The sequence below is a fragment of the Dama dama genome, chromosome 11 (assembly GCF_033118175.1).
Source record: "Dama dama isolate Ldn47 chromosome 11, ASM3311817v1, whole genome shotgun sequence".
Taxonomy (NCBI): domain Eukaryota; kingdom Metazoa; phylum Chordata; class Mammalia; order Artiodactyla; family Cervidae; genus Dama; species Dama dama.
In genome coordinates, this window is record NC_083691.1 from 3,249,377 (window position 1) to 3,275,371 (window position 25,995).

The 25,995-nt window shown below is 61.3% G+C and overlaps 1 protein-coding gene across 1 annotated transcript in view; it reads left to right on the plus strand.

Annotated features, from left to right (window-relative positions):
* CCDC187 (coiled-coil domain containing 187) overlaps window positions 1-22,726 on the plus strand; it is a 53,083-nt gene extending 30,357 nt beyond the window's left edge. Inside the window, exons 10-25 of the mRNA XM_061156068.1 lie at window positions 1,757-1,809; window positions 2,135-2,248; window positions 2,493-2,614; window positions 2,703-2,794; window positions 6,110-6,195; window positions 6,758-6,945; window positions 8,166-8,253; window positions 9,413-9,559; window positions 10,456-10,613; window positions 12,896-13,059; window positions 14,980-15,068; window positions 15,196-15,325; window positions 16,949-17,085; window positions 17,423-17,541; window positions 18,066-18,196; window positions 18,407-22,726. Of these exons, the coding sequence (XP_061012051.1) occupies window positions 1,757-1,809; window positions 2,135-2,248; window positions 2,493-2,614; window positions 2,703-2,794; window positions 6,110-6,195; window positions 6,758-6,945; window positions 8,166-8,253; window positions 9,413-9,559; window positions 10,456-10,613; window positions 12,896-13,059; window positions 14,980-15,068; window positions 15,196-15,325; window positions 16,949-17,085; window positions 17,423-17,541; window positions 18,066-18,196; window positions 18,407-20,244 (3,656 nt within the window). The 3' untranslated portion in view covers window positions 20,245-22,726. The remainder of the gene's footprint in view (window positions 1-1,756; window positions 1,810-2,134; window positions 2,249-2,492; window positions 2,615-2,702; window positions 2,795-6,109; window positions 6,196-6,757; window positions 6,946-8,165; window positions 8,254-9,412; window positions 9,560-10,455; window positions 10,614-12,895; window positions 13,060-14,979; window positions 15,069-15,195; window positions 15,326-16,948; window positions 17,086-17,422; window positions 17,542-18,065; window positions 18,197-18,406) is intronic.
* Window positions 22,727-25,995: the final 3,269 nt, after the last annotated feature.

A 25,995-nucleotide genomic window follows, 5' to 3' on the forward strand; every position in this document is an offset into this window, starting at 1 on the left:
GTGGGGGCCTCTGGGACGTGGCCAGTGCCACTGGAGAGTGAAGTTTTACATTTTTGTTTCCCCTGAGTTTAAACGTGAGCAGCAAGGGCGGCGTGCCATCGGACAGCGAGGCTCCGGCCCTCAGACACGGCAGCCTCTCGCCCAGGCGGGGCCCACTGGTTTTGTTTCCATTTGAGGCCATGGGCCCCCAGCCGCAGCGCGGTCAGGGAGAGCACACCTGGTCCTCAGCGTCCCCGTTGCTGTTGGCAACAGTAACAGTCGCCACGTATGTGTTTAATCATCCCGTGGGAGCCACAAGGCCACCAGGCGCTCTGGGGTGGCAGGTCGTGCTGGATTCTTGGGGCCCCTCCCCGATGGTCATCAGGAGTTGGGGAGCGAGGCCGGTACCGTCCTCTGCTCAGCAGGGCCAGCTGCTCAGTCGGCCCAGGCCACATCCGTCTCGGGGAACACTTGCTTTCTCCCGGATTGCAGCTCAGAGCTTGGGGACCCACAGGCCGGGGGCTCCCTGGTGACCTGTCATGGCTGCTGGCCTGGCCAGGGATGGCCCTGAGAGGTCTGCACCTCTTAGAGCAGCAGCTCTGGGGGCCTCGGCTCTCTGAAGCTTCCAGGCCCTGGAAGAGGATCAACAGGAACTCAGTGGAGGACCAGGGTATCTTCTTTCCAGGCCACAAGCAAAAGCAAGGGAGGAGTGGCCCCTTCTCCAGGGACCTGCCGGGCGGCTGGCATCCCCCACGTGCCCCGCCGGGGGAGCACGCCAGGCATCCCCCACGTGCCCTGCACGTCAGCTGGCCAGAACCCCTGCCCCTCCCCTGGGCTCCAAGCTGCAGAGTGTCCTCAACGGCCATGGAAGCGCCCAGGAGCCGGTTGGCTGTTGTTCACAGCTCTTTGGCCGCTCTAACGTGGGACGCTGAGCTGCCCTGTTCTGGGAAGCAGGGCGCCACCCTCCTTTCTGCACAATCACCAGGGATGACCCAGGAGCTCGTCCAAGAGCCACCAGGAGAGCTTGCCGTCCACAGACCCAAGGCCTCTCCCGGGGTGGGGAAGCCCCCATCCTCCGTGCCCTCTGCTGCTGGCTCTCATGGGGGTCTAGCCGAGAAGATGGAGGGCGGGGCCAGAGGAAGCAACACTCGCTGCCCCTGCCTCTGACTACAGTCATCCCCCGCCACCCCCAGGCAGCCTCCGAAGGGCCAGGCTGGGTCCTTGGGCCCCCACTGGGAACCAGAAGCCCTCGGCTGCCCAGGGAGCCTGAAGTTTCCGAGTCTGCACTCTGGACAGTCCCAGGGAGGCCGCAGGGCGGTGCCCCTCGGCCTGGGTTGCCGCACACCCACTGCGCTGCAACCCTTATTAGGGCAGCCACTAGGTATCGGAGCATCTTAGCACGGGGACGTCCCCGTGGCGGCGCTCACGGACGAGCACTTTCTCCAGGGCACTGGGCAAGTGAGCGATGAGCCAAGGACTGTCTGGCAGCAACGCCTGTGTTCTTGGCCCCGGCCATGTGTCTGCAGCCTGGGGTCCCTGCTCCCAGGGGAGGGTGGCTGAGGGTCAGGCAGGGAGAGACCCCCCCACCCCCACCCCCGCGGGGGGGGCAGGGTACGGTAGGGCAGCAACCTGTCTCCTTGACCCTCAGGCTGGGGGCCCTGGCCGCCCTCCCTGGACGTGCAGGGAAGGGGTCCTCCCCCAGCGCGTGTCCTGCAGGCCCAGCACCGAGGCCGGCGAGGGGAGGCCGCCCAGCCACCCCTTCCTGTGGTTCCTGCAGGTCCGCTGTCCGACGTCCGGCAGAAGTCGCTGCGCTTCCTGGAGTCCCTGAAGGTGCGTCATCTTTAGGCCGCTTCTGTTTGGGGGTCCACCGGGACCAGCTTCCACCCCTGAGGCTGAGTGGCAGGGGCCCCAGAGTTGAGAGGGAGGGAGGGGAGCCTGGATCAGGAAGGAAGCCCAGGGCCCCGGCTGGGCCGAGGCGGGGAGGCTGCGGGCTGGGGAGCAGTCTACCGGTGGGGACGCTCTGTAAGGGTCCAGTCCTTGGACGTGACACCGCCTGCCCTCTGAGGCGGGGTCCTTGCCAGGGAGCTGGGGGTGGGGTGGGGGCAGCAGGCGGGGGCCCCGGGGAGTCCTGAGGCTGCTCCTCGCCTCCCTGCAGCCGGACCGGCGGGAGCAGGGACAGGCACTGGCCCTCCTTCGGCGGCAGGCGGAGCTGGAGGTCTGGGAGACGCAGAAGGCCCTGGGGGAGCTGCTGTCCAGACCCAGGCTGGAGGTCAGCCGGCTAGCCCTCCCCCTAAGGCCCGGCCCAGCCTGGGAAAGGCTGGTGGGAAGCGTGGGTCAGGTCAGCCCGGGAAAGGGGGCTGTGGATCCCGCTCAGGTTGAGGGCCTCCGAGTGCAGCTGCCCGCAGAGGCTGGCGGGCAGGCCCTGAGGTAGGAGACTCACGCGGCCTTGGCTCCTCCCTGGGACCCCGCCTGGTCCACCCTCCACAACACTCACCGCCTTCCTGTCCTCCCAGCGGCTGCGGGAGGAGCACTCGACCCAGGCCAGGCCAGGGGCGGCCTTGGAGCTGGAGCGGCCACAGGTGCATGTGGATCCGGAGCCAAGGACCTCTCAGAGCGCCGCGGCAGCCAGGCCCAGGTGTGGCCCCCCTCCCAGCGTACGAGGGGGCTGGGTGGGGGTCTGGGGCCGCGTGGGCCACAGTCTGCAGCACTCTCTCACCTGGCAGCTCATACCCACTCCCGGGCCGAGACGCAGCCGCGCCCTCCCCGAGTCCCCAGGATGGAAAGAAGAGTTGGGCGGACGCGTCAGCTCACACGGGTGAGTGGTCTCAGAACCGACCCCCCAGCCACCAGACAGCACAGCTCGTGCCCCAGTGGGCCCCGAGGAGGCGGCTGGGTCAGGCGCCCGACAGAGGGGCTGGGGAGGGGGCAACCCGCCCACGGCCTCACAGGGCAGGGGGAACTGGGGTTTGAAAGTGTTCAAGGCGTCATGCATGGATGTGAGTTGGACTCTAAAGAAAGCTGAGTACCAAAGAACTGATGCTTCTGAACTGTGGTGTTGGAGAAGACTCTTGAGAGTCCCTTGGACTGCAAGGAGATCCAACCAGTCCATCCTAAAGGAGATCAGTTCTGAATATTCACTGGAAGGACTGATGTTGAAGCTGAAACTCCAATTCTTTGGCCACCTGATGCGAAGAGCTGACTCATTTGAAAAGACCCTGATGCTGGGAAAGATTGAAGGTGGGAGAAGGGGATGACGGGATGAGATGGCTTGATGGCATCATCAACTCGATGGACATGAGTTTGAGTGAACTCCGGGAGTTGGTGATGGACAGGGAGGCTTGGCGTGCTGCAGTCCATGGGGTCACAGAGAGTTGGACATGACTGAGGACTCAGCTGAACTGACTTGATGTCACAACACACCATCGGGCATCGCTGCTTCCTGCCTCCTGCTTGTTAGGGCAATCAGGGAGCCAGTGAGCCAGTTAGCAGATGCACCACCCCCACCCACCCAGACCTGGGGGCAGTGAGCCTGGATTACGAGAAAGCTTTCAGTTAGATGCCTAGCGAAGCAGCCCAACAGCGCGGGGCGTGGCCAAGTAAGGAGCCATGGTGGGTGGGACGTCCAGCCCTGTCTGTCCTGCTTGGGCAGACCTTCAGGGTGACCGTCACCCTCCCGCTGAAATCCTGAACACAGCCCATCTCTGTCCCTTGGGGAACAGGGAAGCCCACACTCTTCCCAGGTCTGCCAATATGCCCACCTCCGTCCCTCTGAGCGGTCATTCCTTGAGGCCTCTCAGGTGCTGGCTCCATGAATATCCAGTTGGATACCGGGTCCTTGTTGGCAAAGAGAGTTCCCTGTGTGTAGGCTGCAGGGACAGCCCAGCACAACCTCCGGGAGTCTGAACCGTGGCTGGGCTGGTGGCATATGATGGACTTACTTGCTCCTGTGATGGACTTGCGGTTTAATTTCCTCATGGTCAGTTCAGTTCAGTTTAGTCACTCAGTCATCTCTGACTCTTTGCAACCCCATGGACTGCAGCACACCAGGCTTCCTTGTTCATCACCAGCTCCCGGAGTTTACTCAAACTCACGTCTGCTAAGTCAGTGATGCCATCCAACCATCTAATCCTCTGTCGTCCCCTTCTCCTCCCACCTTCAATCTTTCGCAGCATCAGGGTCTTTTCAAATGAGTCAGCTCTTTGCATCAGGTGACCCAAGGATTGGAGCTTCAGCTTCAGCATCAGTCCTTCCAATGAATATTCAGAACTGATCTCCTTTAGGATGGACTGGCTGGACCTCCTTACAGACCAAGGGACTCTCAAGAGTCTTCTCCAACACCACAGTTCAAAAGCATCAATTCTTCAGTGCTAAGCTTTCTTTAGAGTCCAGCTCTCACATCCATACATGACCACTGGAGAAACCATAACTTTGACGAGACGGACCTGAGCCCAAATATGTAGAGATGTGGGTCTATGTTGGTGGATGTTCCGTGAGCTCTTGAAAAGAAACCCTGGTGTTGAGAACATCACTGGACCGACCCCTTTAAAACTCTGCCCTCACGGGATAGCCCTCTGTCCCCAGCGACCCGCTCTGCTCCGCGGCCTGCTGTGTCTGATCCAGCCACTCCCGCTTCCCCACAGCTAGCATCAGATGGTCCAGCTGGTCTGTCCTCTCCATCCTCCCACTTGTAAGGGATGTGTGTTTTCATATTTCCAGTGTGTTTCTTGGAGGCAGCCCATAGGTGGATCTTGCTCTTTTGTCTTATCATACAATCCAGCAATCTCTGCCTTTCGCCTGGAGTCCTTAGCTATTTCCATGTAACAGAATTATCATTATCGTTAAGAGTTTTTTAAGATTTTTTTTAATGTGGGCCATTTTTAAAAGTCTTTATTAAATTTGTTACAATATTGTTTCTCTTTTGTTTTTGGAGTTTTGGTCACAAAGGCATGTGGGATCCCCAACCAGGGATTGAAACTGCATCCCCTGCATTGGAAGGAAAAGTCTCTTTTTGTTGTTTTGTTTCTTTCTCTTCTTTTTTTGTTTAGTTTTTTTTTTTTTTTTGGAAGGCAAAATCTTAACCACTGGACCACCAGGGAAGTTCCAATGTTGTTAGGTTTTGAATCTACCATCCTGCTGTTTTCTTTTGTCTCAACTGGCCTTTTTTCAGTTTTTTTTTTTTTTTCTGTATTCTTTTAGGTCAAACATTTTTTTTATCATTCAATTTTCTCTCTGTTGTTGGCTTATGAGCTGTAACTGACTTTAGTGGTTGATCTAGGATTTACAGTGGTACCTGTGGTGTCCCTTCACATGACATTCCACTGGCTCACCCTGAGTAGGAGGCCCTTGCAGCCAGCCCTCCATTTCTGTTTTTCTGGACTTTAGGCTACGGTAGTCATGCATTTTACTTTATAACTGCACAATACATTGTTATTTTTTTAAACATTCAAGAAACTTTTAAAATTTATATATTTATGTATATACACACACATACACATGTATGTATACCCATATGTGTATATATGTGTGTATGTATACATCAATTCAGTCACTCAGTTGTGTCCGACTCTTTCTGACCCCATGGACTGCAGCACGCCAGGCTTCCCTGTCCATCACCAACTCCTGGAGCTTGCTCAAACTCATGTCCATTGAGTCGGTGATACCATCCAACTGTCTCATCCTCGGTCGTCCCCTTCTTCCCCCGCCTTCAATCTTTCCCAGCATCAGGGTCTTTTCCAATGAGTTGGTTCTTCGAATCAGGTGGCTAAAGGATTGGAGTTTCAGCTTCAGTATCAGTCCTTCCAATGAACACCTAGGACTGATTTCTGCATTTTTTTTCTCTGATTACATTTATTCTTTGATGAAAGTCTTTTTTAGTTAAAGCAGGTCAGGGACATGACTGGGATTGGGGTGTGTGTCGGGGGAAGAACCATACAGTCCTGCTCCATTTCATGGCCTCTTGAAGATTTGGCTGAAGCTGTGTGTCTGGCGGTTGGGTGGGGGGTGGGGTGTTGTGCTGTGGTGGTTGTGGTGGTAGATTAAGTTGCCCAGACACCCTAGTTCAGTGACGACTTCCTGTAAAAAAGGCCCCTGGAACCTTATATGACCAGCCAAGCCTGCTTTTTGTCCTCAGAGCCCGTGCAGGAAGGGAGACCAGACCAGCCCCACTCCCAGCTGCCCCCAGCCAGGCTCTACCCCTGGGAGGAACCCAGGTTCCAGGTACAGAACCCGGGGAAGAGGCTCACAAGTGGGCCCCAGGGGAGGGGACCCAGTTCTCCATCCCCGGGGACATCAGGTGTTGAGACCCACCCCTCCTACAGCCAGGGGGCCTCCGCTGCAGATTCTGTGCGGAGGGAGGCTCTCCCTGCCATGGGTACCACCGGCCCGTCCAGCTCACCTCTGCTCAAGCCCCTTCCTCACGGCTGGGGTGGCACGTGACCGCAGGTGGTCGGGGCAGGGCTGGCCCAGGCAGTGCTGACTGCACATCTCAGGGAGGGGGGCCCAGTCTTTCCTAACCCATCCAGAGCACAAACAGGTGGCCGGCTTGAGCACAGGGCCAGTCTCACAAGGACCCCACCCTGCCTTCTTCGGGTGCCACCAGTTGGGAGGAGGATGGTAACGTGTCCCGGGGAAGAGGGGCACGGCATGGAGAACAACGGGGCGGCCAGTCCGGGAAGGCTCCCTGGAGGCGGCGGCCTCCTCCCCGGGGAGTTGGGTGCTGCTCCCATTCAGAGATACTCAGCGGTGGTGACACGGCCCCGGTCGGCCTGCCCCACCCCAGGGGAGCCGGACGAGGCCCCGGAGCGCGGCGCCGGTACCCTTCAGCCGCTTCACGATCCAGATGCTGGAGCAGAGCTTGCGGGAAGAGGACCTGCGCGCGCGCCACCAGGCCGCGCTGCTGCGCCTGCGCGAGAAAGCGCTGGAGGAGAAGACGCGCGCGGAGCTGGCCTGGCTGGAGCATCAGCGAGGGTGAGCGCATGCGCGCAGCGCCGGCCCCGCCCCGCCCCCACTCGGTACCCCCAGGGTAAAGTGCTGCTACCTAGGGTAATGGGCGTTTGATGCGACCAAAAGTACCAAAAGGTGAATACAGTGGCATTGCAACCTCTCCTAGCCCCACGTGTGCGAGATCATCTCTGCCCATTTTCCAGGCTGTCTTGGCAGGTCTTGTTAAGGGAGATATACACATAGCTATTTCAGCAGCATTTGGAATAGACTAGTCCATCCTAAAGGAAATCAGTCCCGAATATTCATTGGAAGGACTGATACTGAAGCTGAAACTCCAATCCTTTGGCCACCTGATTCGTAGAACCTATTCACTGGAAAGACCCTGATGGTGGGAATGATTGAAGGCGGGAGGAGAAGGAGGCAACAGAGGATGAGATGGTTGGATGGCATCACCGACTCGATGGACATGAGTTTGAGCAAACTCCAGGAGTTGGTGTAGGACAGGGAGGCCTGGCGTGCTGCAGTCCATGGGGTCGCAAAGAGTCGGACATGACTGAGCAACTGAATTGAACTGAACTGACACGCCGTTGTAGCTTGAGATTTCGTTTAAAAGTCAAGAAACCCTCTCCCTGTCCCTGCATGAGCGCTACGACACCCAGTGCACCCAGCACAGAGACAACAGTCCCCTTAGCCAGCCCCTCGAACTGGACCTCTGGGGTGTCTCCAACTCTGTGTCCTGAGTCGTGAACATCCCAGAGATGAATTCCCTAAGGTAAATTTGTGGAAGTGGAATTGATGTCAATGAGGACGCATTTTTTTTACAGCTTCTTGTTATTCCCGTATTGGTCTCCAAATAGCTCATTCCATTTAAGATCACTGGCGGTTTACAATCGTGCCAGGCTGGGGGGTCTTCTATTCCATGATGACTCCCACCTCCCCAAAAGGGCCCTCTGGCTGGGCTGGGGTGCCAGCATGGGAAATACGCTGTCCTCCCTTCCTCTCTCCAGGCCCAAAGGTGGTCATGAGGGGACAGGAAAAGTGACAGTCTGGGCCGGGCCCATTGGACCCCTCGGGGTTCCCCCGCCTGCCCACACACGGCCATCTCCTCCCGATGGCCCTGCCGTGAGAACTGGGCATGGCAGGTCCACCTGGATAGCTCGGGCTAGCCAGGACTGCAGCTTTCCACACCCACGAGCAGGCCCCAAGGTCAGCAGTCAATCCAGTCCATCCATCTCCTTTGCCAGGTATCTGAACAGCATCGGCAGCTACACAGCGCTGGTGGCCTTGGCGGAGAAGCAGCAGCAGGCCCTCAGCCACCTTGAGCGGGAGCTGGTAAGGGCGGGCTTCGGGCGGGCCGACCGCAAGGGGCTCCTGCTGCTCTCCTGGGGCTGGGAACGTGAGCACCCCCACCACAGAACTCCTGGGTGTTTGGCACCCTCCAGGGCTGCTCAGGGCTGCATGGGAAGTGTTCAGAGCTGGTGGGGGCAGCGTGGTGCTCTGACCCCTGCAGCCTCTGTACAGTGGCCGGGCCTCTCTGAGCCTCATTATGGGAAAACTGCAGCCATGCGTGTTTCGGTGGGGTTGTTGGAGGGCTTGGCCCAGCTAGCAGTGACCCCTGACCTCAGAGGGGACTTGCAGCTTCTCTGAGCGCAGTTTCCTCATCTGGGGTCAGGGGTCACTCCGCTGGTGTCCTTCCATTTCTGACTCCAGACACCCCTGTGTGGGGTGGGAGCTCGTGGTCCCTCTCTTCATCTGGATGAAGAAACTGAGGCTGGGGGCTGGGGCTGGTCTTGCCCGGGGACCCTCAGCTGCGAAGGGAGGGGTTGTGGTGGACCTGACCTCCATCCTAGAGGACCTGGGGGGACCAGGGAGGTGGAGTGGTGGGTGTGGGGCTTTCCAGGCAGAGGGGCAACAGGAGGAGCCCAGGACACCGTGAGGAGGGAATGGAAGGGTTCTAGTTATCAACTGAGGTGGGGACCCTGGGGTCCTTTGTTGTGGGTGGAGACATTGGTGGACTCTGGGTCGGGGCCCTGACCACTGGGGTGAGGGACCCAGCTCTGCTGAGCCTCAGTCTCCTCCTCTGACCTGGACAGGCTATCGCCTCCCCTGGCGGGGGGGCATCGTCCCAGCAAGGTGGTTCTGCCAAAGGATGGCCATCAGAGACGCAGCAGGAGACAGGGGACAGTCAGGGACAGAGCCCAGGACATGGCAAGAGGGAGGGCGGTGGGGACTGGCAGGGGCACAGCCAGCCTGTGCCAGCCTTGCTTGGAGGTGCCCAAGGAATGAGCACCCCAACTTCCTTCCTGCCTCTCACCAGAGCCCACTGATGGCCAAACCCAAGTGGCAGGGGAGTCCAAAGTGTGGGGTGCAGAGGGGGACCTTCTGACTGAGCAGGATGAGAAGGGCAGGGACATCTGAGGGGCCAGGGGCCCCTAGCTCCAGAGCCACCCCGTCCCGTCCCCGGGTGCTGACATGTGCTCCTCTGGTTCAGAGGGGCATCCGGCACCTGCGGACCCTTCACCTGTCCTCCCACCGAGAGAGGAAGCTGCTCCTGCAGCAGCAGAAGGACATCGTCTCCGTGCAGAGGTCCGCGGCCCTCCTGCAGCAAGAGCTTCAGGACCGGACCCGGCTGCCTCAGGTGGGCGTTCTCACCCGGCCTGGGGGCTTGGCTCGTGGCCGGAAACGCTGCTCGCTGGCCGCTTCCTGGGCACGTGCAAGTCCTGTGTAAAACACCCGTGATCCAGGGTGGGAAGGGATTCGGGAGGGTCGGGCCGGAGGGGCGGCAGCTGCTGCGGGGGCCAAGGGGGCTTTCCTGGACTGGGCTGCCTGGCCGGGCCCGGAGGAGGAACCAGACTCCCTGGGGCTGGAAAGTGCTCTGGCCCGGAGGTGGGGAGCTTAGTGAGCAGGGTTGGGGCAGTGTGGAGGGGGCTGGCGGGGCCGGTGGGGGCGAGGCAGGAAGGAGGGAGAGGCCTGGGCCCCTTGAGAGGCTGGCCCCTCCGGAGCTGAGTGGCGGTGTGTCCTTGCTGCTGCAGCCTGTCCCCACCGTCACAGGGAGGAGGCAGTGAGGATAAGGCCGGGCGCCTGTCCCCAGGCCGAGCATCTCTCCCACAGGTTGGGGATGGTGACTGTCTCACCTGGCGGGCAGCGGAGGGTGGTGGACTGGGTTCTGCGGAGCAGCTGGGGTAGTTTAGCGGTCATCCCAGTCATCGCAGCCAAGCCTGCAGGAGAGGGGCCCAGGGCTGCCGGATTCCACAGCCCCCACCTCTGTGGGTTCCAGCCCGGCGACCTGGGCAGCCTTAGGCAAGGGCCCCCCCAGCTCTGGGCCTCTTGTCTGCACCGTTGGGGACTGTTAGCAACGGACTGTGGGGCTCCCGTGAGTTGAGGACCCCTGTTTCAGCCAGCCCGCTGCCTCCTCAAGGGAGCAGGCTGCCCGTCGAGCTGCTGGCTGCCCTGCCATGGCAGCCGCTGCATGAAGCTGCCTCCTGCTTTTCCTAAGGGGAGGTGGACCAGCTTGCTCCGTGCTGTTTCTCTTAGAGTTCCAGCCCTGAAGTCAAGGCCAGGCGGGAGGAGGGCCCCGGGACAAGCCCCCAGCAGCCGGAGGGGCCGGCCCAGGGCTCCTCACACGCCCGGCACACGCCTGGTAGCCCCTTCAGCCAGCACCCGCAGAGGAGCGAGAGCCCGCCAGTCCCGCAGTGAGTCGTCACGGGCGGCCCTGGCCCTGGCGCTTGCCATTAAAAGCCTTGCCTGCTGGGTGGCCGTGGTGTCACAGCCGTTGGGCCCTGCGCACCTGGCCACAGGGAGGAGGGGCAGGGATGCTGGAGGACTGGGAGGGGGCTCCTGCCCCACCGGCTGGCCCATGGGGCTGGCGGCTGAGGCCAGAACCTCCCTGGCCCGCTGGGAGAAGCGCAGGGATTCGGCTCATTCCCAGCTGGGCCACTGGCCAGGGTGTGTCCTCCCCGCTCGTTGGCTGAATGGGAATGGGGTGCCACCATCCCCAGGGCTGCTGTAGGGCACAGTGACACAGGTCAGGTGGACCAACCTGGGTGGGTGCTGTGTGCCTAGCTGCCAGGCACCCCCTTTTGAGGCTGGCGTGGGCTGTTCCCCCGGCTGGGGTGGCTTGGCCTTTTCTGGAAGCCTGGATGCGGGGCCACTGGCCTCAGCTTGCAGCCAAAGGCCCCCCAGGGCTGAGTCATCTGGGGCAGGGGGCAGAGTCCTGGCTGTGGATGGGAGCCGAGCCGCTTTATTCCCATCAAGAGTGTCCTGATGACCCCGCACTGGGACCCCTCCTCCTCTTCCGTCTTCATTACAATGGCCCTTGAGAGCCCACGAGGCCCCCTTTCCTCCTAGCAAGCTCCCAGCTCCTTCCCTGAGGGTTGGCTGCCTGCCAGGCTCTAACCTGAGCGCCCCCACCCAAAGCCACAACCTGGGGTTGAGACCGCAGAGGTGACCCCCAACCCTGGGAAGGGGCTGGCCCCTCAAGAGTGGCCTTCTCAGGACCCCTGCCTGCCTGCCCCTGGGGGTACCACTGCTGTCCAGCGGCCCCTTCCAGCAAGGGGGCCCATTTTCATGCCTCTCCCAGGAAAGGGGGTCGTCGCACACTTGGCCCTGGGCCCTCTGAGAGCGCTTTTCACACGCTGATCTATAGTTCACGTGGCTGTTGATCACCCAGCCCAGGAATCTCTGACAGGCTTCCTGGCTGACCGGACCGGACCCTCTTGGTACCAGGAGTTTGTTTATGGCACTGGGGCTGGCTGCTCGCCCCGAGGGTGAGGGGTGTGTCCTGGAGTCGAGGTCCTGGCGGGGCACGAGGCTCCTCATCACAACAGTGATGCCAGTCAGAACCCAGAGCAGAGCTGTGTGTCTACGAGGGAGGCTTCAGAGGCCTGGAAGCTCCCCGGGAGGTCCTGCCACCTGGACAGACTGCTTCATACTTTTGTTCCCTCAAGAGAAGCTCAGCGGAGCGCTGAGCTGCTCAGGGCTGGGACGCATCCCTGATCCAGGGCCTGTGGGGGCCCTCGCTGCCCTGGCTGGGGGCTCCGGCCTGAGACCCGGTGTGCACTGGGGAGGGCTGGGGGAGGGATGGTACCTCTTTAAGGAGGCGGGGGCGGGGCCTTCCATTCCAGTTCAGTTCGGCCAGGTTCTGGGCCAGGCACAGCCCCTTCCGGTCCTCTGCATCCTTCCCCCGGGGCGGGCCGGGCCCTGCATCTGGACACACTGGTGCGGACAGGTGCCTGCTACTTCCTGCCCTGCAGGTCAGAACTCCAGCCCCCCGAGACGTCTCCTCCTTCGAAAGCCCGAGACCCAGTTTCTCGGCTAAGACAGCCCTCTGACCCCGCTCCCCAGTCCACACCCTGCCATGGGTGCCAGTCCCGGGGAGGGGGACGCTCAGGGCTGCCCTGGGGGAGCAGCAAGCTGTGCCCAGTTGCAGCGCTTGCCTGGGAAGAAAGGGAACGGAAGGAACGCCCTGCTGCACCTGAGAGCGGGGGAGTGTTCTAGAACAAGGCTCCCCATGGGCATGACCTTAAACCCAGAAGGAACCAGGAAACCTGGCAGTCCTGTTCCCAGCCCCCCGCTGGGGCCACGATGGGGCGCTTTTCCTGCCGTCCGTGTGCCCGGAGCTCAGGTGGGACCCAGGCACGTTGAGTGCTGCCCTCGGGCTGGGGGGCCGGGCTCCATGCAGAGGTCCTGAGGGAACAGGGGCACAGACAGAGTCTCCCTCCCCGCACGTCCCCTGCCACCCCCAGCGGTGGTCCCATTTAGGGGTGCAGGCCCTGCTCGAGAAGCTGCCGGGCATGGAGGGGCCGGGGCCCGTCTTCCTTCTCCCGGTGCTGACCGCTTGGCCACTGCATGCAGCTGTCCCCTGGATGTGAGGTGCTGCTCCACTGGTGGAATGTTCTGGTCAGGGCTGGCCACCTGGGAGTGGGGGAGCAGCCGGGTGAGTGGTCACCCCAGCCCACCCTGCACTGCCTTGCAGCCAACTCGACGAGCCGCAGGACGGGACACCCCCTCTGGCAGCTTCAGCTGCAGACGGTCACCCGCAGCCTCCGAGGCTGGCGTGGGACGAGGACGCACCCGCAGCGGCTGGCCGACCTGATGCCGGAGGCCAACCCCCGGAGAGCCACGGCCACACAGGCCAAGGTAACCAGGCGGGGCGGCAGCGGTAGCAGCTGAGGACAGACACCACCCCCTCGGCCCTGGCAACTCAGGCCCGCTTCGGGCTTGCGGTCGGTTCAGGGTCAGACAGACCTACATCCCGCTGGGCCTGGCCGGAGCTGTGTGCTCGGGGCAACCCGGCCTCCCTGTCCCTATGTTTGGGCGCTCAGGAGGGCTGCCTTTCCAGATGGTGGGGGCTGGCCGGGGTGGGAGAGGCCACCCAGATCAGCCGTTCCTCCTCCTGGCAATGCGACAACTCAGAGCAGCCGGCTGAGCCAGGCTGGTCCCCAGAACCTCAGACCTGCCCGAGAACACCGCAGGACATGCTGCCCGACTGAGTCCAGATGTTCGTGACGCTGCCTCCACCAAGGGTGGGAGCAGGGGCCCGCCAGGCCTGCCCCGGGCTCAGGGCTGGGCAGGCTCTTGGGTCACTCAGGCCTCCAGGCAGGGGACCTGTCCAGACAGGGAGCTGGACGTGCCCCCAGGCTGTCCCCATCTCCTGCCTTGTACCCCTCCCCCAGCCCACAGACACCCCAGGGAGCCCCTAGAGCAGCTGGTGTGGGCCCCCCCCCCCCGCCTGGCAGGGGGCCCCATCCAGCTCCTCCCCCGCCCTTCTGTGCAGTGAGGGGCCTGCACCCTGGCAAATTACCCAACATCGGTGGCATAAAAGGACAGAAACTTCCTGTCTCTCAGTTCTGGAGGCCATAAGCCTGAAATCCATGTGTAGGCAGAAGGCACTCCCCGCCTTTTCCAGTTTCAGGGGCCTCCAGGCCTCCTTGGCTTGTGGTGTGTCTGCATCTGTAAAGACCCTAGTTTCACATAAGGGTTTGCAGGCACTGAGGGTTGGGACAGCCTGTCCTCCACCCCATCCCCTAAAAAGCCCCATGACTGGAAGCCCTGCTCTTAGCAAAAACCGCATTCCTGCTGACACAGGTTTGCTGATTTCTCTGCACTCTCCAGGCAGTGACACTAATGTAGAGGAGGTTCTGTAAGCAGACAAGAGGGGGCGAGGGGGTGGGGGGTGAGTTGCAGGGGGGCTCGGAGACCCTGCTCACTGAGCTTCTTCGGCCCCCAGGGTTACCCTGGGGAAAGTCTCAGAACCCCAGGGTGTCCTGGAACACCGTCTGGGAAGCACAGGGAGGAATGCTGAGGGGCCTGTGCAAACAGACCCGCTGGGCAAGCAAAGGAGAGGAAGGCGAGGAGGGGTTAGGAGTGCAGCGCTGGGGTCCCAGGGAACAGTGGGGCCTGGGCGCTAGTGGGACTGGTCTCTGAAGACGGAGGGGCAGGAGGACTGGAGCGTCTGTGAGACCCTTCCTGGGAGACCAGCTCTTCTTGCTCTGCAAGTCTGGGGGTTCCCCCATGCTCTGGAGGGTCTCCATAGGTTCTGGGGCCTCCCCTTGAGTACTGACAGCTCTCCCCAGGTTCTTGGGGCTCCCCTCGAGTACTGAGGGCTCTCCCCAAGTTCTGGGGCCTCCCCTCGAGTACTGAGGGATCTCCCCAAGTTCTTGGGGGTCCCCTCGAGCACTGAGGGCTCTCCCCATGTTCTTGGGGCTCCCCTCGAGCACTGAGGGCTCTCCCCATGTTCTTGGGGCTCCCCTTGAGTACTGAGGGCTCTCCCCAGGTTCTTGGGGCTCCCCTCGAGCACTGAGGGCTCTCCCCAGGTTCTTGGGGCTCCCCTCGAGTACTGAGGGCTCTCCCCAGGTTCTTGGGACTCCCCTTGAGTACTGAGGGCTCTCCCCAAGTTCTTGGGACTCCCCTCGAGTACTGAGGGCTCTCCCCAAGTTCTTGGGGGTCCCCTCGAGCACTGAGGGCTCTCCCCAGGTTCCTACCCCCCCACCCCCAGCTCTGGAGGGCTCTGTCTGAGGCTGGTGGAAGCCACAGTGTACGGGTTTGTATGTCTTTTAGAGCCAAGGGGGCAGCCTGGTGTCCCTCTGCCGGGCCTTCCGCGGGCGACCTCCCTGGACACAGGATGGCCACCAGGCCCAGCCTCTCCTGTACGCACACCCCCAGAACGCCCTTCCACCTCTTTGCCCACTTGGGGGGACCCTCCCCTGTCCTGCCGACCCGCGCCCGATCTTGGTGGGCCCGGGCTCAGTTCCTGTCCTGATGGGTGGTCCTCAGCGCCCCCCTGCAGGTGGCTCCTACAGGATGGCCGTCTCCCGTCCCCCCTTGTATACACAGGCGGGCGACGTGGAGGGCAGCCTTCCTGCTGCTCAGATCTGGTTCCTGCCGGTGAAGGAGCCACCCCTGGGTAAGTCCTCCCATGCGTGAGCCTTGCCAGAAGCTCCCCCAACTGGGTGTGTCCCCCACCCAAGGCGGTGCCAGCCCCCAGACAAGGACAGGGGGGCCCAGGGGAGACCACCTGAAGCCTGGCACAGGTGGGAGATGCCCCTGCTCTGTGCCTCTTGGGGCGACGTGGCCCCTTTTCTGCTGGAAGGGAAAACCCTAGCCTGCTCTGCTTGTTGTGGTCCCAACTTAGTTTATCTGGTCCAGACCTTTAGTGACGTGGGAACAGGCGTGCCGGAAGTGTCTTCTTAGCTAAAGAGAGCTTTTTGCATGCACTAATTCCCAGGGTGGAGCAGACTCCTTCATGGCTCTGGGGACCCCCAGTGGTGCATTGGGGACAGCAGGCTGGACAGCCCAGGGTGGGGCGTCCCGGGGCCCCGCCTTGTCTCAAAGCCCTGGTGCCACCTTGGAGCTCACCTCTCAGGCCTGAGTCCACGTCTTAGGCTCAGAAGCCCCTCTCAACAGCCACCCCCGGGAGCAGCAGAGAAGTTGTTCAGACCAGTTGTGTGCCTGGGGGCTCCCTGTGGTCTGGCCTGGGAGAGCATCCTCAGGACAGATCGCGGCAGATGAGAGGAGGCTGGAACTGCCCTGGGGCATTGGACTGCCTGAAGAGCTCGTGGTGGAGGTCCAGGACTGGCGCTGGCTCAGTCTGACCTGGCACTGAGCCTGCCCCGTCACAGGCCTTCAGCTCAACCCACAGCACCTTGCCCTTGTGGCTTCCCAGGTGGCTCAGTGGTGAAGAATCCACCTGCCAAGCAGGAGACGCACGTTTAATCCCTGGGTCGGGAAGATCCCCTGGAGAAGGAGATGGCAACCCACTCCAGTATTCTTGCTGGGAAATCCCGTGGACAGAGGAGCCTGCTGGGGTACAGGCCATGGGGCCGCAGAGAGTCAAACGCTGCTGAGTGACTAGACAGCAACAACAAGCGTGGCCTTCACCGTGGGCCGCGGACAAAAGGGAGGCATTCCCGTTGGTGGAGCTTCCACAAATCCAAGCTTTAGCCAAAGAGCTCTGGCACCCTCGGGCCTGTGGCCTTGGGACTGACATGGACCCCTGGGCCTTGCTGTCCCTGCTGGGTCCCAGCGTGGACTGGACGTGTAGGAAGATGGTAACTCCCTGGGGCTTCTTGACAGAGACCCCACTGCAGCCCCCCACCCCCACTTTGCCGACCTTCTAGCTGTGCGGTGGTGACCTTGACACGTCCCCACACCTCCTCCCTCCCTCCCCCGGCCCAGCCCCCCAGCCCAGCCCCGGAAGAGTGGACACGGAGGAAAAGAGCAGCTGTGCAGAGGGTCTGCAACTCCACCCAAAAACCACCATAAAGAGGGCTTTTAAATCTACATCGTAAATGCTGCCTCTAAAGTTTCTCCTGAGTCTTCACCTCCGTAACTATCCAACAAAAGGGTAATTTTAGGAGTAGCTAACCTTGTGTTTTTCTGTCCTCACTCTAACCAAACACAAGCAGGTGTGGTGGCTGTTTGGGACGCTAAGGCTGTTTGCACGTGGCTTCAGCGTCCCAGGACCCTGTGCCCACTGCATCCTCTGCCTTCTGTGCCCGTCAGCACTCATGGTCTCTGTGCCCCCTAGGAGACCCCCAGACCAGCCCCAGCCCCCGGCCGGCGGAGGAAAAGACCCGGGCTCTGACGGGAAGCCCAGCATCACACTTCCAAGGCCAGAGTCCCTCTCTGAGTGCAGGGCGTCCCCACGGCCCCCAGGAAGCCCGTGTGAGTCTGGGCCTGGCCCTGTGCTCTCTGCGGGCCGGGCGGGGGCCCTCCTGTGTGGCTTTGGTGCAGGGGCCCCTCGTCCATCAGATGCAGGCTGTTGATGGGTGGGATCTCTGAGCCTTCTCAGGGGAATCTTGTCTGCTGACAGGTCTTTGGAGCCCACTGGGAAGAGGGACGTCTGATGGGCGGGTCTTTGTGGCCCTCTTTGGGGGACGGCCTTTGTTCCTTACTGTGGTCACAAGAACACAGGGGCTCTGTCCACAGCTAAGGGACACGGCCTGAGGTCCAGCAGAGGTGGCCCCACCCTGACCGTGGCGTCTCTCCATGGTGTTTCCAGCAGGTGGCTGAAGGCGGCAGGAGTCCCGCGGGGTCGGAACCAGGGCCGGACTTTGCCGGCAGCCCCGTGGAGGGGCCTGCCCCTGTGGAGGCTGCTCAGAGCTGCTCAGGGGAGCAGAGGTGTGGGGGGCCTGGAGGGCGGCTCGGGCTGGGGGGCCCCGGGGCCTGGAGACAGTTTGGCCAGAGCATCCTGCTCTCTTGCTGGGGGACACTCACCCGCTCCTGGTGCCCTTCATGCTGGGCTGGGGCCACTATGCACCCCAGCCCACCCGCGTGCCCTCTTGAGTCTGACCCCCCGGCTTAGGAAACAAAGACGCACCCTGGTATGTCGGCCCAGGATTCTGGGTGGGGGCAGCTGTAGGGGTCCCTCGAGGGAGCGCCGCCTCTGGATCTCTCTGATGGTGACTCCTAGCTGCCTGATCCAGGGGGTACTGAGGCCAGAAGCCCCTGAAGATAGACCCTGCTAGGGGAGCCCTGGCCTCTGATGGTCACTTCCGCTGGGGGACAGACAGCTGGCAGGCAGGTGTTTTAAGCATCTGCAGTGGCTGAAGGCCCCCTGCGGAGGAGACTCTGGGCCCAAGGGGGGAGGCTGGAAGATGGGGCTCCCTCTGGGGGCACCCCAAGACTTCACGCTGTGCTTGCAGGGTAGAGACCTGTCAGCAGGAGAACCCCCACACCCCTTTCTCCTGCCTGGAAGCTGCCCTGCTGACCTTGTCTCCTGGTGACACCCCCAGCCCCTCAAGGGCCCCGCTCTCGCGTGAGGACCAGTCCCCAGGTAATGGACCAGCTTTCCAGTCAGAGCCAGCCCACTCCCACGGCCCCTGCCCTCCCTACCGCCTGGGCGCTCTGTCTCCGCCTGAGGTCTTCTGCTTTTGATCCACCGGCTTGGGGGCCGTGGGATATGGGCTGTATCCTTCCCAGGGTTGGTGGAACATGTTCAGCGTAAAGGTGGTGACATCATCCCTAAACTCTCCTTTCTCTGCAGCAGCTGAGGTGGCGGCACCCCCAGCCCCGCACGAGAGTGGCCCCCCAGCCCGGCTCACAGCCCCTTGGGACCTGGGCTCCGAGTCCACCCCCAGCGCCTGCTCAGAGGCGTCTTCTCCACGGTCCACTGCCGCCTCCTCGGCGAGCCTCCCATCCTGCCCTTCCCTCCAGGAGTTTCAGAAAGCATCCGCCATCCTGGTCCAGCTTTCCGAGAGCCCCACCTCCCTCTCGGATGGGGAAGCTGGGGTTACTCTGGACACAGACCTCAGCTGGGCTGAGGGGCTTCCTGCTCTGGACTCCTGGGGGTTCCACCAGGGCGGAGGGCCGGAGACCTGGGAGGGGCTGGAGGGCACTGAGGCCCTTTCCGGGCACGGCTCTGGCACTGGGGCAGGCGGCCTGGCTCCGGCAGGGGGTCTCCCTGTTGCCCAGTCTCTGTGGTCGGGGTTGGAGCAGTCCGAGTTGTCCAGCGAGGTCTCGGGCCGGGAGAGCCCACGGGACCCTGGCGTCGGTGCCAGGCCAGCCCCAGGGCGCTGCTCACCTGTAGGACGCGCATCCCACTTGGAACGGGCTGGGGTGCCCCTTGTCCTGCCTCCCTTCCTGGGCCCAGGGAAGGGGCGGGAAGATTCTGGAACCAGTGGGAGCCCGACCAGTGGATCAGATACAGGAAAAGCTCAGCGGCGGTCCCGGGAGACTGCAGGAGCAAGGCTCCCATCCCAAACCTCTTCCTCGGGTGATTTACACTTGACCCTTTCCTTCCCCTCCGGGACCTTGGCCTCTGAGTTTGGCAAAAGAGGAGAGGCAGCGCTTCCGCGGGCCTCGGGTAGCTGCCCAGAGGGGCCCTGGGGCACTCACCCAAGCCCTTCCACTGATGGGAAACCTCTACAGACCTCCTCTGAGCCTGAGGTCCTCTTGATGCCAGGGGCTCCTCCTGGGGACCCCGGTGGGCAGGTAGCCCAGACAGCTGAGAGCTGGGCCCCTGGGTGTCGGGGAAGCAGAGCTCCCCCTGTCCTGGAGGAAGCCTGCATTCCTCTGGCCGGCGGCGTCTTGCCTGAAATCCTGTCCCCGGTAGACGAGGCGCTGTCCCACAGCAGCTTCAACCTCCCGCCCTCCATCCAGAGGGACGCTTGCCTCCCTCCTCTGCCTCCCATCCTCCCAGCGGACGGAGAGGCCGACCCTGCCAGCCTCCACTCAGAAGACTTCCCTACCCCACCTGAAGATGCTGTGTGTCCTGAGGGCTCGCTGGACACCCCAGAGGAAGCTGCCTCCCTCATTATGGCAGAGTGGTCCTCCTTGTCTGGGGAGGGTCTGTCTGAGTCACCGTCCCCGGGGCCCCAGGAGGAGGCCAGGCTCTGCCTCGGGGTAGCAGGACAGGGCAGAAGCTTTGGGGAAGAACTGGGTGGATCAGGTTCTGTTGGGAGGGACCAGGCCATGGACAGCCGGTTGTCTGAACTGGTCAGCTTGGGGTCTCCCTGCTGTGGGGGAGCAGGGGATGCCCCGGGGTGGCTCCCAGTGCTGTCAGCGCAGCCCCTGACCCTGTCTGGAGTGGCCTGTGCATCTGTGGGGAGTCTGGCAGCTGGGGACCCAGGACTGCCTGGCTCCGGGCAGGGGGACCCTGCTCCGGCTCTGGGTGCCGGACCGCACGCTGCCCTCCCGGGCGTGGAGACAGCCGAGATGGTGGACCTGCTGTCCGCCCAGCTCAGCAGCAGGATCCTGAGGGACACCCTGGCCGTGCTCTCGGAGGCAGCCCCAGCAGGCAGCCCGGCGGCAGAGGGGCCCAGCCGGGGCATGCGGGCTCACACGGCGGCCACTGGGCGGTCGTGGGGAAGGCTGGACTTCTGAGAAGACGGGGTGGTGGCGGGGGGCTGCGGGGACACAGACGTTGTCTGTGAGAGCCCCCTGCCTGGCTGGCCATCGAATGAGGCCTCCTAGACTCAGCAAAGTCCCGGACACGTTGCGATGTGACTGTGCGTTAGCATGTGCGTGTGTGTGAGCGTGCCGGGGGCGTCAGGAAGCCTGGACTTGCCCTGGGTGGGGCCACCTGTGGGCGGCTGGCTGATACTGGGCCATCAGTGGATGATGATGAGTGATGATCAGTGGATGACTGAGTGGATGTCAACTGCAAATTGGCTCTGACCCAGAGGTTAAGGTCAAAGGGTGTGTGGGACGCATGCAGATCTGGCCGGCCAAGAAAAGGTGAGGAGGTCACCTACTGGAAGGAGACGGTCCCAAGGAGAGGGGCGGGGAGCAGCCCCCCAGGGTTGCACCTAGAGACCACGTGCCAGGATGGGTTGCCGTGGGCCTCAGAAGGGGCCGAGAGGATGAGAGCGCAGCTTTGGGGGATCGGGGAGGCCAGATGCTGAGGCTGGGGGTTACGTCTGCACTGACACGCCCTCTCGGATTTGCCTCGTTGGGAAACCATCCGTGGGGGTGTTTGCCTGCCTCTGATTTCTGAAGGATAAACCTGGTGACTCCACGGCGTCCAGCTGGTGACTCCGGGTTGGGAGGTCTGTGTGCGTCCCCTTGTGCAGATTAGAGGAGGCGGCAGCTCAGGGAGAAGTTCATTTCGCCGGCGGCCAGGTCACCCTCTGCCCGGCCTCTGGGCTGGAGTAGACCCCTGCCTCCCTGAGGGTGCTCAGGACGCCTCCCGGAAGAAATGAGAGCCCCTTGCCAGGCTGGCCGTCGAACGGGCCCTCCTAGACACAGCAAGGCCCCGGTGGGTTCCAGAGGCGGTGGCATGTGGGCTCCTGCACAAGGCACTCCTGCAGGGACGGCCTCGCAGGTGTCCCCTTGCGAGAGCGCCTGTCCCCCTCAGCACCAGACTCAGGCGGGCATCCAGGAAGTTGATGCCCAGTCAAGCAGCAGGAGGGTTTCCCGTGGGAAGGAAGTTGGGAGAGGCTGAGACGGGAGGACGGGGCGAGACTGCCGGGCACGGGCCCGCAGGGACGTGGGTCTCAGTAGACTGGGCGGGGGAGCCCTCGGGCCACCTCGGGGTGAGACCAGGGCAGCTGACCTCCAGGGGCTGAAGGACAGCCCACTGCAGCACTGACCTCTCCCCGCAGCCACCCCACGAGCCGCTGATGGGCGCTGAGGGGTCCCTGCAGCCCCCTTGTCCCCCAGAGCCGTGCGGAAGCGCCGTCGCCAGGGCACAGGCCGGTTCAGCCGGCCGCCCGCGTCCTGTCGCCGGTTCCCAAGCCTTGTCTGCAGCCACCCCGCCTTCCCCAGGAGGAGCAGAAGGCTGCATTGTGTGTCTGTTGGTTCTAATGCGAGAGCACCTCTGAGCTGCTGCTCCAGGGAATTCACTGGAAACCAACACTGTCTTCTCAACGCCCCTGCTCTGTCCCTGTCCTCGGGGGGGCTGGCTCATTTCAATGTTGTCAGTCTTTCTCTCCTAAATTGTCATCTGCGCACTTGGAGGAGAAGTAGCTTTTCAGTGAGCCCAACAATCAGCTCTTTCATAAAAGGAAGCAGGGACTTCCCTGGTGATCCAGTGGTTAGGGCTCTGCGCTTCCACTACCGGGGCGGCGGGGGTGGCATGGGTTCAATCCCTGGTCGGGGGCCTAAGATCCCACATGTCACACAGCATGGCCGAAAATTAAATAAATAAAAGGAAGCAGCTTTCAGATCGGCTTCTAAACTTCTGATGTGGTTAGGATTTCTTGAGATAAGGCTCACTTACGCTGCGCTTGATCTCTCAGAAGTTACTCTCTGTGTCCTACGGCAGTCTCTCCCCGCCTGTCGTCTAAACCATCCATCAGTTATCCATATGGGCTTCCCAGGTGGTAAAGAACCTGCCTGCCACTGCAGGAGATGCGGGAGACCCGGGTTCAATCCCTGGAAGATCCCCTGGAGGAGGACATAGCAACCCACTCCAGCATTCCTGCCTGAGAAATCCCAAGGTCAGAGGAGTCTGTCAAGCTACAGTCCATGGGGTCACAAAGAGTCAGACGTGACTGAACACACATCACTTATCTACCTATCATCTATTTATTGTCTATCCATCATCTATCATTTATATCATCTATCAGTTGTCTACCTGCATCAACTATAGCATCTGTCCATCCATTCCCAGTTCTCAAATTGGAAAATACCTGCTTGACAGGGAGTCCAGAGTCAAGCAGTCAGTGGTGTGTTGGCCTAAGGGACATCGATGTCCTGGTGCTGGTCCAGGATATGACCCCCGTGAGGTCCTGGGAAGTCAGCTGTCAAGTCAGAATGACAAGAATTCCTCTCCCACAGCCCTCACTCCACTTTAGGAGAGGAACTCATTCACTTAGCATTTATAGGACCCGGGGTAAGAGACCCAGACTTTCCAGCACTTGTCATTTAGAGTGGGCGGCGTCTCCAAAGCTGGCCTGGCAAAGCCTCCAGGTGCTGCCTCTCAGACCCCGTAGAACCCTGCAGGCCAAAGCAGGAACCGCCTACCGTCGTCTCCAGGCTCCAGCCTCTGGGGCAGCCACTCCGAGGGACCAGCTCACCAGCCCAGCCTGCATTATACCCCAGCTCACGCAGGACGGGATCACAACAACCTATGTTGACTTGACGCCCGATCTTCTCAAGCCCGCCTGAGAGCCCAGAAGAGGTTTGGGCCCACTGGGGGAAAATGTGTGTGCATTCTCCACCTACACAATTTCAGGACAAATTTTGAGCTACAGCTTTCTTATTGATTTCCCCCTAGTTTTCTGAACAAATTAGTCTGTGATTTTTTATTTTTTTTTTCTATTTATCGCTGACCCTTTTGGATTTACGAGGCCGTGTGAGAGGAATTATGTATTTTACACACACCACGTTCGGTCATAAATCTCCCACATCGAAACCCGGCAGATTTGCCTCAGATTCGATAGTCTTGGGTCTGGCCGCTGCGGGCGGGGCTGATAGCTGGGCATCAGGCATGGCCATGCCCGCAGCTGGACTTGGGGCCTCCTGGGTGCCCAGCAGGCACGTGTGTCCCTGGAGTCACTTTGTGGCCCCGTGGCCCCTCACCCTTGAAGGGAGTCTGGTCAAGGAGGACCTGTATGAAGACCCTGGCCTTCGCCTTCCCATGAGAGCTGGATCCAGGGAGCTTGGGGTTATCCAGTGACCGGCCAGAGGAGGAAGACTGTCCACCGAAGCTATCAGACGTGCTTAATCTCCGCCGACGTTACGTGTGTGGAGCTGAGGGCTGTGGCATTCAGATATATTGACCCAAAGCGAGACTTCAATTTCAAAATTGCTCCCTCCAAGGTCTCACCGTGCTCGCCTTGGCTCCAATCCCTGTAACCTCTTGGGCCAATAAATCTTGATATCAGCCTCCAGAGAAGTCATTATCTTTCATAGAAAATGATTATTTCTCCGTTAAACCCCACACGGAATTTTCCCGTGATCTGTCTCCATCAGCCTCCCCGCTCCTGCATCAAATGCCCAGGACCTCACCCCCAGCGCCTTAAACTCCAATCGCCAGACGAGCTTTGTGAGTCCTTCTGATGCCTGGCCCTGCGCAGCCCTGACAGCCACGCCATAAAATACAGACGAAGGCCATGGCAGCAGCTGGGGGAGGCCGCACGCCCGCAGGAGCATGTGGGTCCTGTTAGAGGGTGCCCTCCCCGCCCCGTGTGGGGGCGCCTGGCTCCCGCAGGGCGGGAGGAGAGCGCGCTAGCCCTCCGAGGGAGCTGGGGCCACCGGGTCAGGTTCGCCTGCAGCTGAGGGACAAGGCCGTCCTGTGAGTGCCCGACAAGCGGCATCTTAACACTGGCTCCCCTGCAGCAAGAGGTCCCAGAGGGTCTGAAGTCCCACGTCTGTCCCCCGTCCCATGTCCTAGCCACCCACCCCACCCCAGCCATCGACTGCCAGCCTGCTCCTCTGCCTTGGGCCCCACCCAGCGGCCCCCTTCACCCCAGCCCTGTCTCTTAACACCCGCCGAGCACAGCGAAGGGTAGAAGTGTTTGCAACACGTGACTGCAGGCTGAGGAGCAGGGCAGAATCACACATGCACCCGGCACCCCAGCCCCCCTCGGGGGCTCCCTGGGCAACCCCCCCACCCGTCCTGCCGCTCACCTGCAGCAGATTAAGGGGCTTCCCCTCGGCCGTGTCCGTTCAGGTGACGTGGACATTTAACAACGCTGGGGAGAGCTCCATCTGCGCCTTTGGTTGTGGCGGGGATGCCCACCCCCGCGCCTCCATGACTACAGTCCCTGCCCTCTTCATGGCGTCATTGTGAGGACACAGAGGCCTGTCCCCACCAGGCTCCGTCCCCGGCACGTGGCAAGCACTCAGGAACAATCCTCCTGTAAATTTGCTGGAGAACAGCTGGTGTCCTCAACCAGCTGGGCCTGAAACCAGCTGCCAGCTGAGGGGCGTGGAGGCGGCACCCACTCCGGGGCCGGGCTGCAGTGGAGCTCTCCTGCCCCTTCGTCTCCCACCCTTGTGCGGAAGCTGCCCCATGAGGGGGGCTTGGAGAAGGGACAGCCGGCCCTGACCTCCAGGGCTCACAGCCACCCAGCTGGACACCAGTCGGCATGATGGGATGACTACCATGGGGGAGACTCGGGGTGGGGGGACGAGAGTTCTGCCTTTGTCCCGGTCAGGGGCATCAGAACAGCCCCTCCCAGGTGTCAGAGGCACCTGGGTTGGAGGTCCCTCTGCCACATACATTCCACGGGTCCTTAACCACTGCTCTGGGCCCTCCGAGGCCCAGATTTCCCCTCTGTAAACAACAATGTACGTGCATGCAAAGTCACTTCAGTCGTGTCTGACTCTTGGCGACCCCATAGACTGTAGTCTGCCAAGCTCCTCTGTCCATGAGATTCTCCAGGCAAGAATACTGGAGTGGGCTGCCATGCCTTCCTTTAGGGGATCTCCCCGACCCAGGGATCAAACCTGTGTCTCTTATGTCCCCTGAATTGACAGGTGGGTTCTTTACCACTAGTGCCACCTGGGAAGCCCCGTAAACAGGAATACCAATACCTCATTTCATCTAAGATGCAAAACTTCCCGACATTTTACTCCCTTTGAAATCAGCGTGCATCTCACAAATCTGAGAATTGCCTCTGGTACCTGACGACCACCTGGCAGCACAGACAATTGCCCAGGTGGGTCTCAGTGTCCCAAGAGCAGGTGCCTCTCCCACTGGGAGGAGGGGCAGATTGAGGAGGGTGTGGGGTGGAGGCACCCGGCTTCAAGCAGGGAAGTGGGGCCTGGCTAATCCATGGAAGCCAGTGTTAACGGTTCTCAGACACAACCCACCACCTCATCTGAATGCCTCTGCATGTGACTGCACTTTGCAACTGAGGCGTGCTTTTCCTAAGAACTTTTCATTAAACCAATCGTGTGCTGCGGATTGGAGACACTGGTGTTGTTTTCAAGGTCAGCCTCCCAGTGCTGGGCTAGGGCAGCACATAGGCCCACTGGCTGCCTCAGACAGCTGGGGTCCCAGAGACCCTCCCTCGCCCTCCTCAGTACCTGGACGGGGAACATAAGAGCCCTAGAGGAAGAGCTGTTAGTGATAGCAGGGCTTACACCTGGGGCTGGGAAGGGTCACGGTCCTTCCAGGGGACTTTGAGTGTCTGCTAAGGCCTGAACTGTATGGCATCATCGACGCAATGGACATGAGTTTGA